The following is a 13,165-nucleotide window of genomic DNA, read 5'->3' as shown; positions in this document are numbered from 1 at the left end:
AAGCCGGACTTGACGTCAGCTGTGCCCCTCCAGTGCGCACTGCTCCTCGCCCAGAATCCACCTCACAAACTGGGATAACTTCAGGGGGAAAAACGAACGGCAATAATTCACATAAATCGCCAAATGTCTCTCTTGTTTCTTTTAGAGATGAATGACCATGGCTTTGGTTAGTCTTACGACGTTACTTTGTGGCTAAAACGCTGTTTTTTCTCTCTTCCCACTTTGGGGTCACTAACCTGCGAACGGGACAAAAGAAGGATTTACGCAAACTGGGATTTATCTCCGGTGGATTTAAGAGCGCTTTCCGTTTGAAATTAACTTCATAATATATATATTTACACACATATATGATCTTATTGTTATTGAACCAAACATTATTGCTTTTGTTCAGCGAATGCCAACTTCACCTGCTTCAAGGAAACTCAGGTGAGTTCCCCCATGTATTAAAAGGTGTTCTATAAGTTTGAAAGCTTGTGTCTATGGATGGAAACGCATTCCTTCATTCTAAGATGACATTTGATCGATGTAAACCTCGATTTTCAGCTTTTCCATGCATGCAGTGTGATCCATGCCAGTCAGTAATCTGTTATGTTACATCACGTTTCCATGAGTCTTACAGTGCTATCATTTTAAGTAATTATAAGGTGCAGCAGGCCAAACCCTGCCCAGATTCGACCTGGGCATAGTTTCACCCAAGCCAGTAAGTGTAAAATAGTAGATCTAATAGTAAAAATAAAGGGGTAATGAAATGGTTTGGGCCATGTTATACCCGGGTATATAGATAGACCAGACGGGGTTATATGGACTGTTACACCTGCGTTGTAAATGTGGAGTTCATGTAGTGAAAAAAAAGAAAGTTTTTAATAATCTTTGTTTTGTAATCTTAAAACACCTCTAAACATGACTACAAGGATGTTAATGTTTGAAATGCATCTTTGTATTGCTGTGAAGTTATGCAGCAGGTGTTTTGAACTACGATCATTTCATTTACAGGTTGACAGAGGATATATTGCTAAGATTTGAAGATTTCAGGGGAAGAAGAAAGAAATTGCCCAGTTTCACCCCAAGGCCTCAAAGATGTACGCAGAGAAAGTGGTGACGGACGGGAAGATGGGTAAGTGCAGACCCACAACAAACATACAACCGAACACATATACTCAGAGGTACAGACACAGTGGTCATGTTGCAGCTCATGTGGACACTGTTTGTCAGATGTCAGTCCACGACACTGTTAACCATTAACTGATAAAAGAGTTTTCAGTCTAGCTTTTCATTTGGCTTTTGATATTCATATTGTAATATTTAGTGGTTATACAGTTATAGAACCCACTTTGTGAGTTGCAAAAACTTACAAAACTGTTGTTAAGTAAACATGTGTCGCAGTTGCTCCTAACAATATCATTTTATACAAAGTCAATTTCTCTTTCAGATAGTTAGATGGTAGCAGGTCAATCGCCTCTGCCCACTTTGCATTAGACAGAAAAGGTGTCTGACATAAATCGTTCAGTAAATCTGTTAATAAATCACTGTTCAATCAAATGACCCACATTAAGTGTATGCCCATTGCCCTCACAGTACAATAACCAGTGTGGGGTTATCAAACCAGAGCCCCTTCATTACATTATAGTGCAACATATTTGTAATATTTATACTCTGCCCATGTGTTGGATTAATCATTTCCACCTTCAGCGCTTGTAAAGTAATTCCAGTGTTATTTAATATCAAATATCAATGTTAAGATCAAATGAATAGCCTTTAAGATACTGACTTATCATCAGCAGTTGTCACATGACACAATAGTGCTCAGCCCTAACATGACACACAGATTATTTAAGAACTAAACAGTTGCTTACCTTAAATCAGGAGCTTATGCTGTAGCAGTGAGGTTGTCTGCAAATACTCTCTTTGAGAAGATGTCTCTCCACAGTTTGCACTTTGCTCACATTCTCAGTTACTCGTTGAATTTGTCTCTTGCTGTTCGACTCTGGTTCACCCTGTGATTCACTCTGCTGTGGAGAGAAACCCGTCTCGTCTTGAACCATGTCTTTAGGTCTTAAGATGTGGTTGGTTTAGTAGCGCATGCCTGTACTTAGCTTTAGGTGGGACACCGTCTGTGTTAACTCTCTAGACTCTATGACCTGTTTACATTGCACTCCATGCATGTTTATGCCCAAACACTGGTAGGGCAGGGTTAGGCCATTATTAGAATAATATTTACTACAATGTGTTGTATATTTTTTCCTATCTCCATGGTAACACGTTGGAGTGAGTCAGGCTCGTGCTGTCTCCGCTGTTTCTCACGTTTGTCTTATTCAGCCCTGACCACGCCTCACTCTGCCCACACAACATGGCACAGATGCTATTTTTAAACGTGACTGTATTTTATCTTTAACCCACTTAACTATGAAACTCATGAGTTAGATTAAAAGATGCTGACTTTAGCTCAGGTCAGCAAAAGCTTCACAAACATTAGCCAAACTGAGGTTGAAATGAGTTTGCTTTCTTGCAAATTACACAACTTTATCTTTTGCCAGAATTAGTCACTTTTTAAAAACATTTAGCACAGGCTTACTTTGATAGTATGTGACTCATCAGAGCTCATGTTTGACCATTTTCTACACGGTGACGTCAGGGTGTCAAGGTTAATATTACAATTATTTAAAAACACCGGTTTAATGATAGTGTGTTAGTTGATGTTTCTCAGTGGTACTGTTCCTTATATAGATTGCATTACTGTGCTTCCACAGACTGATTCATGCACTCTGTGGACGTTACACTTTGTCAGAAGACATTGTGGACATGGTTCCAAACTGTTTCTTCCACCAGAAAAAAAGTAATAAATAATAATAATATGAATAATAATAACATTGTTGTCTGTTGCTGCTGAATTGGACAATGGACAATGACTACAGTACTGTTTTTCTTGATAATTCAGTATTCTACATGGTTTTCGTGCCACCTTTTGAACATGGTATGTTGCAGCTGGAGAGTTTGGACAAAGACTCGCTCACAGGAAGCTGTTCTCAGGTAGAAGAAGAAACAAAAGCCCACTTGTTCTGTTCTGACGTGTAGTTGGTCAGAAAACTTCAGGAGGAGGAGTCGGAGGCATTTAGCCGGAGAAGCAAAAACTTAATATCTAAACAGCTAACATTTGTTAGACTCTGGGGGGTCGGCACATCGTATGGGAGACATATGAATGGAAAACGTTCCCTGTGAGCTGGGAAACAAACAAACTTTGTCATCTCTTCCAATGATTGTGTTTGCAATCCAGAATATTTTGTCCATTGCAAGTAGGTCTTAATCTACTTAACAGACACACAAACAATGAATGGTGATTGTGACTGTATGGAACTGTGAAGAAAGGAGAAAGAAAGACCGAACTGCAAATAAAGTATAATTTGGCAACTTTTTACTGGAAAAAATGTGTAGCTACCGTAATAAAAAGTATATTAGAAAATTGCATGAAACATTCAAATTCATCCAAACCTTTATTTAACCAGGAAAAATCTCATAAAGATAAAAAATCTCTTAGACATTAAAACCAGGTCCTATGAGCGATATGTACCCGCAGATAAGTGCACAAATATGAAGAAAGAGAAGCAACATGGCCTTATAGATAAAAGTATTCCAATGGATCCAGCCGCGTAAAGAAAGAGAAAACCAACCAACCTGAGAATAAAGCTGACAGTGACGAGTAAGAGACTTCAGGTTGGTTTGATTTTATTTTTTGATTTGGTAGGGACAGTGCATGCTAATGAACACGCAACATAGAAATTGTAGCCTTGGACTAATTTCCAACCTTCGCCCCACACTTTTACTCTCAAACACACTCTTATTCATCCTGGCCTATTGTACATGTTTTTGGTGGTAGGGGAAACCGGAGGAAACCTACGCAGACACAGGGAGAACATGCAAACTCCACACAGAAAGGAGAATCAAACCCGGACCTTCTAGCTATAAAGCACGAACGCTAACCTCTGTGCCACCGCGCCATATACAATATATCCCCATAGTCCAGGACAGACCAAAACGTTTCATTAACCAGTTGTTTCTTGGCTTCAAATGACAGGCAGGATTTAGCCATGAAAAATAAATTCAACAGAAGGGGCATCCCTAATTGCAATCTTGTTTTGGAAACTGTAAAATTACTGATTATGGCAAATGCCTGATTTAATGCATTGGTGTTGACAATTTAATTAGATCAGTGCTGAAATTCACAACCATGGTTTAAAGAGTGTCGGATGTGTTGGCTGAAGACCACAATGATGATGCAAAACAAAAACCATCACACAATCTCATATGATGATGATAATCAGTCACTGGGGCCGGTTTAAAATGTGAATCTCCTCTAGTCTGGAAAAAGGAAAGAGTTGTGTACCTAATCAGAAGGTAAAACAATGCATGCTGGGATACACGTGATGAATGTGCTGTTGCGTTAATGTATAGCCCAATGGAAATGTTTACTGAACCTGTGAAACTGTTTTGAAAGTTTCCTTTGTGACCTGGACTTCCCTGAAATAGAGACAGTTGAACCCGCTCTGCCGTGGCCCTGTGTGCACCACAGCTGTTTTCATACAGCTGACTGAGCTGGGAAACTTTTGTTTAAGTTGTCGTTGTGTGTGGATGTGCTTCATCAGGTATATATTAATTATATCATTCATAGTTGTCTTAGTGTTGTAAGGCAGTGGTTTCCAACCTTATTTGTCTTGAGCCCTTCATTTCTACTCAAACTAACCCGTTGAGTAGAGGGTGCTGGAAATTATTTAGAAAATGATCAACTCAGAACTCAGATTATTGGTCTGTTGGGCTAAAACACTCTTAAATGCTATTTTTTTTTTTATAGGCAAGTACCACTAAAATGAACTTTTCTTCTATAATCATATTGAAATTATTTTTTTTAAAATCTGAAATCATTCCAACGACCCCATACCCCCTGGGGTTCCCGCTCCGCTGGTTGGGAAACACAGTTGTTGTAAGCTCTTGTAAAACGTTAAGCAAAAAATGTAGCGTGTGTATTTGTGTTAGAAGCCTTCTTACTGTTATCATTGAACCTGTTCTGTAACATACATTAAAAAACGATGCACTTTGGCACATAAAGTTAAATCTTCATTGATTTCATGCGCTCCATTTGACCAGGTCTGATCATGTTGTGGGTCAGCTTGACTGCCTCTTTTCTAAGATTAAAGGCAGGTGCTCTGTGCTTTTCTGTGCATGGCACCACTTTCCAACTGAAAAGTTTGTACTGGCTTTTAAAAAAGTAGGACTTTAGACTATTGATCCAGCCAGTGTCACTTGTACTTTTTGCACACTGTCATAAAATGTTATGCCAACAGTGAACACAGAGATAGAGAGTTATTTTTGCATAAGCTTCGTCAGTCAAGAGTTCTCTACTTGGTTTGAAAAAATTCAACATGCATTGGATTCAATAGAATGACGGCTAAATCCATGAATGAATATTTAATATTTCATTTAATATTTACTTTAATGCTTTAATACTAAATTTGGCTCAAACCTTTAAATGTGTTACTCACAGCACTCATCTAAAAGTGATCAGAAATGTTAATGGTTTTGTGACGTTTTGCACAACAAATATACAGTGTTGGGGTACTCCCCATAACAGAATACATACAGCATTTAGAATACGTGTTAAATACTCATTTTGAGTAACTACTACGGTTTTGTTTAGAGTATTTAGAATACAGTTACTTTCCTAAAATCAAGACTAGTCACACAAGAGTTGCAGATGTCAAGTGATGTGCTGTGATCTGCTGGGTCCTGGTGTGCATTTGTTAAGGGCTTTTGTGTGTTCCTAATTAGTGGTAAATAATTTCATTAAAACCGTTCCAACAAGCCTACATTTTTGTAATCATTCGCCAGATTGATACAAAAATATAATGCAGATTATTCAGAATACAGTTCTCTGATTTTAACGAATATGTTACAAAAGTATATATTTTTAAAGTTAGTTGGACTACGCCATGTATGGCTGTCAATAACTGATGTTTGCTACGTACGTGGGTGCATGTTTTTCAGTAATGTTAGTCTTTATCCATGTGACAGACTTGTTCCAGCTAATAATCGTTAAAACAGGTTTAGATCCCTAAAATATATGTTTACTGTATATGTATTTTTGTGTGAATCTGCTCAGCCAATAATAGAGTTTCTAACATGGTGTATTAAGGATTACTGTATGTGTTTCAGGGAGCAGGGCGATCTCCCTGACCTGTGTGCTGACTCCATGTAGGGTCACTGGATTATGTGTGATCCTCATGACCCTGGGAGCCATCGGGACAGCCGTCTGGGCCTTAGGTCAGAGGGCGTATCTGCTCAAAACAACCACAGACACATGAATATAGATCCAACCACAAGCTTTGAATCAACTAATTATCTTTACCTGTTTTTGTTTTCTCCAGTGTCATATTGTACAATGGAGGAAGATGCAGGTTTTTACGATGGTAAGTGAACCAGGATGCAATGGCCCTATAGAGTATACGCTAGTGAGTGATGCTGTCAGAGCTTCAGAGCTTGGGAGTTCAACCACAACAGAAGAGTGACTTGAGTCAGAGGGGACTGAATAAAGAATATACATTTGGAAAAAGACACCAGTGACAAAAATGTTGTACAAAAACAATGTACAAAAACACTTAAACATGTTTTCACACAGTCCAGGTAAACTTACCTGACCAGCGCCTTCGAGTTTTTGACTCCACTCAAAAAAGATGGCGTCAGATATGTTCCTCTTCGGCCAATGAGCTGCTGGCGAGCATCAGCTGTGAGGAAGTAGGATTTATAAGGTGAGAACAGTGACCTAAAACAATGTGTTTTTAATAATGCAAGTGGATTATAGAACATATTTTGCACTTCACAGTGTGGTGAATTACTCCGTCACATCCGTCCCAGAGGCCAGTGGAGATGGAGGAGAGTTTTTCTGTGTTCGAACAAATGAGCTCAGCTACGGCAAGAAAATCAAAGACTCGCTTTTCCCATGGTGAAAAAAGTCTTTACTTTCACTCTGAACTTGTTGAAAATGTGTCATAAATTAAACATCAACTTTTGCTTTTTATTCTAGTGACTGTGAGAATAGAGAGGTCTTGACAATACTGTGCCAAGGTAAAGTGCAGAAATATCAATAAATGAATGGCAGGTTAAACCTGTACACAGTCTGTATTAGCTGTACATGTAGTATGTAATATACACTGTCATTGTATTTCAGACTGTGGGAGGCGTAGTTTCGCGGTGGACCGGATTGTGGGGGGAGTGGACAGCAGGCAGGGCAGCTGGCCGTGGCAGGTCAGTCTGCAGTATGACGGGGTGCACCAGTGCGGAGGCTCCATCATCTCCAACCGCTGGATTGTCTCTGCGGCTCACTGCTTCCCCGAGTGAGTCACAATCATAAACTATGTGGAACTTGTGGAAGTTTTTTTTTAACTTTCCCTATAAAAATGTTTATTTGGCAGAAACAGCATAAAACTGCACTCTTTTACATTTACATGTCTTTTTTTATGTAAACTGTGTGTATTTCAGTTATTTTCGCCTTACAGATGTCAATTGGACTTCTAAGGCCCTCTCTAGTATATACTGAATGTTGCACTAAATGTTGTTGTCAGGCGGTACCGTTTTGTGAATCGTTGGCGAGTTCTTCTGGGATCCATCAAACCTGTCAATGCGAATGTGGCTGAAGTGAAGACCATTGTGTATCACAGCAGCTACCTCCCGTTTGTCGACTCTAACATTGATGACAACAGCCGAGACATCGCTGTCCTGGCGCTAACTCAGCCTCTGACCTTCAATGGTAGGACACAGCAGCAAACACAAGCATGTTATGGTGTTCAGTGTTTTTTCTGACAGATGAGGAAGAGGGAAATGTGGCATACCGTAGAGACAATTACTGTGCTGATTAAGAGTTTCAAGTTACCAGAATCCTTTACGAAAGTATCCTGGACAGAAACTCTTTTATGCAACACAGTTGTATCAAGATTGAATTAGATGCTTCCACTGCATTCATGTTGTCCGTCTTAAATTACAAAACATGCCTTATTATGACCACATAATTATAATCTGGTATTGTTGAAAATTGCTGATGAGGCCCTGGACAATATCTTTGAGAGGAGCAGCATAATTACAGCAAATTAAACTGCAGGGCCTATTTTCGCACCATGTCCCTGAGGCCCAGGACAACTGTCCTGGATGCTCCACCTGATTCTCATCTCTAAGTCTCAAGTGTCTTGTGACATTTCCTTCAATTGAAAGTCTTTTGAAAAGACCTCAACTCCATTTTAAAAGTAGGTCAAGGCTGACATCTAGTGGTCTACTTTTATTATTATTTTTTATCGTGTGAAATGTGTTGGAATTCCCTTGATCTGCCAGAAATGTAAATTTGGATCTTGCCTTTCTGTGTGTTTTTGTGTTTAGAAAACATCCAGCCCGTGTGCCTGCCAGCGTATGGCCAGAGACTAATAGATGGTCAGTTGGGGACAGTGACAGGCTGGGGAAACGTAGGCTACTACGGTAAGTCATTAACTTGCTCTTGCACTTGAGTATTATGTTTAGCATTGTAGTAATAATGTTGAGGCCACTCTCAGGTAATCTGGCAGACGTCCTTCAGGAGGTCCATGTGCCCATCATAAGTGACGCTGTGTGTAACGCTCCAGATTATTACGACAACCAGATCACCACCACCATGTTCTGCGCTGGCTTTGAGAAAGGGGGCACAGACGCTTGTCAGGTCAGAGGTGCCCTGACTTTAGGTCTAATAAGTTACATCTGAATTGTAGTTGATTGTGATGTATTTAATCTAGACTTGCTCTACCCTTCATGTTTGTTTTTAGGGGGACAGTGGTGGTCCTTTTGTGGCTGAGGACTGTCTGTCTAAGATGAGTCGATATCGTCTGCTTGGGGTGGTGAGTTGGGGCACAGGCTGCGCGATGCCCAAAAAACCTGGTGTGTACACAAGAGTGTCCCGTTTCCTGCCCTGGATATCCACTGCTATGAGGGTCAGTGAGAGACTAATTTCCTTTTGTGAATGAATCTGTTTTTTACTATTAACAAGCTGCAAACTCTGATCTTTTGTAGAATTATCAAAACTCACCAGGAGTTCACAAAATGGCCCGGACATGAGCCTTCTCAGCCAAACATGGTTTGAAAAGAACTGTCTAAAGATCCTTCGACCCTCACTGCAGCAGAGACTGAAGACACAGAAGCTACATTTTTACATTTGTACAAAATCTTGATGTGTTTTGTGGTGTCTTAAAATCTGAACTGTGAAGGCTTTTAAAAGATAAATATATACCTTTATACCTGCTCCTCAGTGACAGCCAGGACTGCCATTAACAGACAGGCCAAGCCCTAAAACAATGTGTTAATGTTGTCAAAACAGTATTTTCTTTTAGTTTTGTAAATATCAGTTTGTGTCTTGTTAATGTAAGGAAATTAATTGATTTACAGAGAGCACTTCTTTGAATAACAGAGACGTCAGTAATGCCTCTTGTTTCCAAACAAACCGTTATAAGATTGTGCATACCAAGTGTAAAATACAGATCTGTAAATTTTATTAATTAAAGGCGTTTGTTATAATGATCGTTGTCATTTCTTACCAATCTGATTTCAATCCACAGAGATATTTTGTTAATTTTATTGCTCAGATAAATTACATTGCAAATTAAGCACCAAAAAAATAATAAGTAAATAATTAAAAATATTAAATGTACAAAACGTATTTAAATCTTAGTTTTACAGTTAAACTCAGGACGTTTCTGCCGGGAATGCTGTACACACAGGTTGATGAATACTGTGGTGGACACAGACTGTTTCTTAACTGGATTTGGCAATAGTGGCATAGATCACAGTGTCATTCTTCTCTGGGGAAATTGTTCTAAGACGAGAGGACAGAAGTTGTGTTACTTTCAAATCTGTGTCTTGAAATAGAAAAAACATGTGTCATTAAGAAACTTACTGTTTTGGACTTTCCCGACTTGGCTTTTTGGGTTTTATCGTCACTGTTGTGTAAAATACCTCTTCGGGTAATGAGTTCTGAAAAGAAGAAAATACAAATAAAAAGTCTGGACTGTTGAAAATATTAAATACGTAATAAATAACTTACATATGCATCTGCGTCTTCATTGGTGGGATATTTCTGAAACACGTGTGCGTTGGCGTAAATGTGGTCAGTCTCAGCAGCCACAGAGTCTCTTTCATCACGCTCAGTTGTCTGTCGATGTGGGACATTAGATATTTACTATTGTAGCAGTAGAAGTGGTTGGAGTAATTGTAGTATTCTTAGGGTTTTTTTCAGTCTTAGTCAAAGCCCTGAAAAACATTTTAAATACTGTCTTGTTTTCCTGTGTAAAAGTGCAGTGACCTGTGCAGAGCTCACTTTGTCTGGGCGCCTTATCTGCTTCTTCCTGTAAAGCGACAATGAGTTTTATCTTAGAGAGTAGATGCCTTTGTTTCATCACAAAAGTAAAAGTACAAAATAATCAAATACAGTCGCACAAAGGACATTCATCTGAACACACATGACTGCCGGTGCTATGTTCTTGCTTGGTTGTTGATTGACATGTTGTTGATTTGTCTGTTTTTATTCTTAAAACCTCCTGGGAACAAATACATTTTTCTGAATCTGAAGTGTGACTCACCAGTACAACAGGAGCATGAGCGCAAGTGCGATCAAAAGGGACACTCCGATTCCTGTCAAGATGGGGATCCATGTGGCTGCTAAGAACAGATAACAGTGTCAAGAAGCTTCAGATGAGAAGAGTATAATGTATTTTATAATTTAAAAATGCAATTCAGCAAATGACATAGAATATAGTCTAATGACATATTAGTCCAGTGCTCTGGTCTCTGCACTGGCTTCCTGTCGCTCAGAGAATATAATTAAAACATCTCTGTTCGTGTACAAGTCTCTTCATGGTTTAGCGCAGAAGTACATCTCTGACATGTTACAGCCGTATGAACCATCTCGGGCCCTTAGAACTTCAGGGAGGGGTCTCCTGGTGGTTCCCAGAGTCAATAATAAACACGGTGAGGCTGCGTTTCAGTTTCATGCAGCTAAAATCTGGAACTGTCTTCATGAGGATGTGAGACAGGCCTCAACTCTGACAATGTTCAAATCCAGGCTGAAAACAGTTCTTTTTACTCGTGCATTTGACAACTGAAAGTATTTTATCTGCACTCTTGCCTTTCACTGTGATTGATTAACTTTATGTTGATGTTTTATTGATTTTGATCTGTTTTCTTGTAATTTTATGCAACTGTGAAGCACTTTGAATTGCCTTGTGTATGAATTGTGCTCTACAAATAAACTTGCCTTGCCTAGAACAACTGCAGCTAAAATGTATGTGTGTTATTACTGATATGCAGATTTTAAATGTGTTGACCCTTGAGATTAGTGCAAGCTCTGATTACATGTTGCTGTGGGGGTGTCCAGCTGTCTGCATTGATATGTGGGTCTCTATGATGTGTGGGAGCCCCTGAGTGAGATCAGATATTTAGTTTCAGAGACACTGTGCTACATACAGTGTTTGGTCTGCACCGACAGCAGCAGCATAGTGGAGTTGTCTTCTCCGTGCTTGTTCCATGTGTGGCACATGTACTGTCCTGAGTGGGACGCCTCCACGGGGGACAGAAACAGGACCGGCCCAGTGTCCAACAGGACCACAGAGGAGGAGGCCGAGTCGATTCTGTACCATGTGTAACCAAAGGCTGGCGGGTTTCCAGAACTGTGGCATGTCATGTTCACATCGCTGCCTTCAGTGACTTCAGCTGAATCCACCAAGATGGAAACGTTCATTGGGGCGTCTGGAAAACATAACAAATTGAGAATGTTTATAAAGTCCCCGCATTGGACTGTTGGCCATGATTGGGTGAAGATGTATTTCTTTCATAGTAATATTGACTTTTCTTGTAGTTTAATTCACAGTTCTTTTGCATTTGAAACACACAAATGAAAGGATACTGCCAAGCATTCAGCCTGAGCTACACAGTTTGCCATATTGATATTTTGCCATATAGAAATATAATTCTTGTTCAGTTGTTTGCACATGATATTCATACTTACATTGGACATTTACACGAGTTGTAGAGGACTGAAAAAGCCTGCTGCCTGTCCAAGTGATGTCATTCCCAGCCTGACAATAGTACAGTCCACTGTCACTAAGCTGGACCTCAGAGATGATGTGGTTTGGTCCATCACTGATAAAATGTCCATCTTTAAACAGGCTGTAGCCACTGTGTGCCACAGGGGGGTTGGCCCTACAGCTGCAGGAAAAGATCACTGTGCTCCCCAGCATGATGTCGTCTGACGGACTCGTCGACAACATGACGTTCTTAGGAGCATCTAAAAACACACACAGGATATTATCAACTAGAAGTCAATCTACAATGAAATATGTTTAATCTGCATGAACTTACACTGAACGTTTAGAGACACAGCACCTGATCGGACGTGTTCCTGTCCCGACAGGGCACAAGTGTAACTCCCAGCATCTTCTTTACTTGCTCTGAACTGAAAGTTTCTCACTGATTGTCCTTCTCTGAACCAGACAGACTGAATGTTTGTTTGTGTATTGCAGCCTGAACGGCAAGTCAGTGTCACGACCTCTCCTTCTGTCACGGTGGCTGGCTGAACAGATGCAATTACATCTAAAAAGCATAAAATAGCATAAAATATTATCATAGATTATGACAAAAAGAACTATAAAGAGAGAAGTCTAAATTCACTTCATATCATACCTCTTACAGATATAGCGGCCGGCCATTTGCTTATCCATTTGTCCCAATTGGTTTCAAATCTAAATTTGTACCATCCTGCATCTGTGTGATGGATGTTACTAATCCTTAGATTGCAGTTATGGCTCTTATCACCAACAAATTGAAAAGGATAAGAGGTTAAAACCTGCAGAGACAAGTCACTAGAATATTTGAACCATGCAACTTTTTTGACTGATTGCCAAGATGGATAGTCGTAAGAGCACTGAATCACAGCAGATGTGCCTCTCAGAAAACATTGGTCCTTAATGGTCACACTCCAGCCTCCACAGACACCTGAAAAGTTTGATTATATTTAAATCCTTGTTGATGCCTTCACAATCAACTTTTACAAAGGTTTCTTACCTGGGAAAATGACCAGCACAATAACAAGAAGATGCCACATATTTTTTTTAAC

General features: G+C 39.7%; 2 protein-coding genes across 3 annotated transcripts; one reads left to right on the top strand and one right to left on the bottom strand.

The window, feature by feature from the left end:
* The first annotated feature begins 307 nt into the window (after positions 1-307).
* Positions 308-9,201, top strand: hpn (hepsin). Its single transcript, XM_079561123.1, has 13 exons — positions 308-426; positions 994-1,114; positions 6,202-6,309; positions 6,414-6,455; positions 6,665-6,794; positions 6,869-6,988; positions 7,070-7,110; positions 7,214-7,379; positions 7,608-7,792; positions 8,413-8,508; positions 8,583-8,725; positions 8,829-8,993; positions 9,073-9,201. Exons 2-13 carry the CDS (start codon positions 1,078-1,080, stop codon positions 9,115-9,117), a joined length of 1,278 nt encoding a protein of 425 aa, XP_079417249.1. The 5' UTR covers positions 308-426; positions 994-1,077; the 3' UTR covers positions 9,118-9,201.
* A 593-nt stretch (positions 9,202-9,794) lies between these two features.
* LOC306966374 (B-cell receptor CD22-like) lies at positions 9,795-13,154 on the bottom strand. 2 transcript variants are annotated; one of them, XM_079561121.1, is made up of 10 exons: positions 13,114-13,154; positions 12,733-13,044; positions 12,412-12,642; positions 12,059-12,337; positions 11,518-11,799; positions 10,635-10,713; positions 10,373-10,400; positions 10,100-10,207; positions 9,953-10,029; positions 9,795-9,871 (listed from the first exon to the last, which is right to left on the bottom strand). In XM_079561121.1, exons 1-10 carry the CDS (start codon positions 13,151-13,153, stop codon positions 9,811-9,813), a joined length of 1,497 nt encoding a protein of 498 aa, XP_079417247.1. In that variant the 5' UTR covers position 13,154; the 3' UTR covers positions 9,795-9,810. The 2 variants fall into 2 exon arrangements, with proteins under 2 accessions (XP_079417247.1, XP_079417248.1); XM_079561122.1 differs by having other exon boundaries at positions 10,635-10,710.
* Between the last annotated feature and the right edge of the window lie 11 nt (positions 13,155-13,165).

Source organism: Gobius niger, assembly GCF_951799975.1.
Source record: "Gobius niger genome assembly, chromosome: 8".
Lineage (NCBI taxonomy): Eukaryota > Metazoa > Chordata > Actinopteri > Gobiiformes > Gobiidae > Gobius > Gobius niger.
Note: the sequence above shows the minus strand (reverse complement) of the source record. Positions and strands in the feature narration are given on the sequence as shown.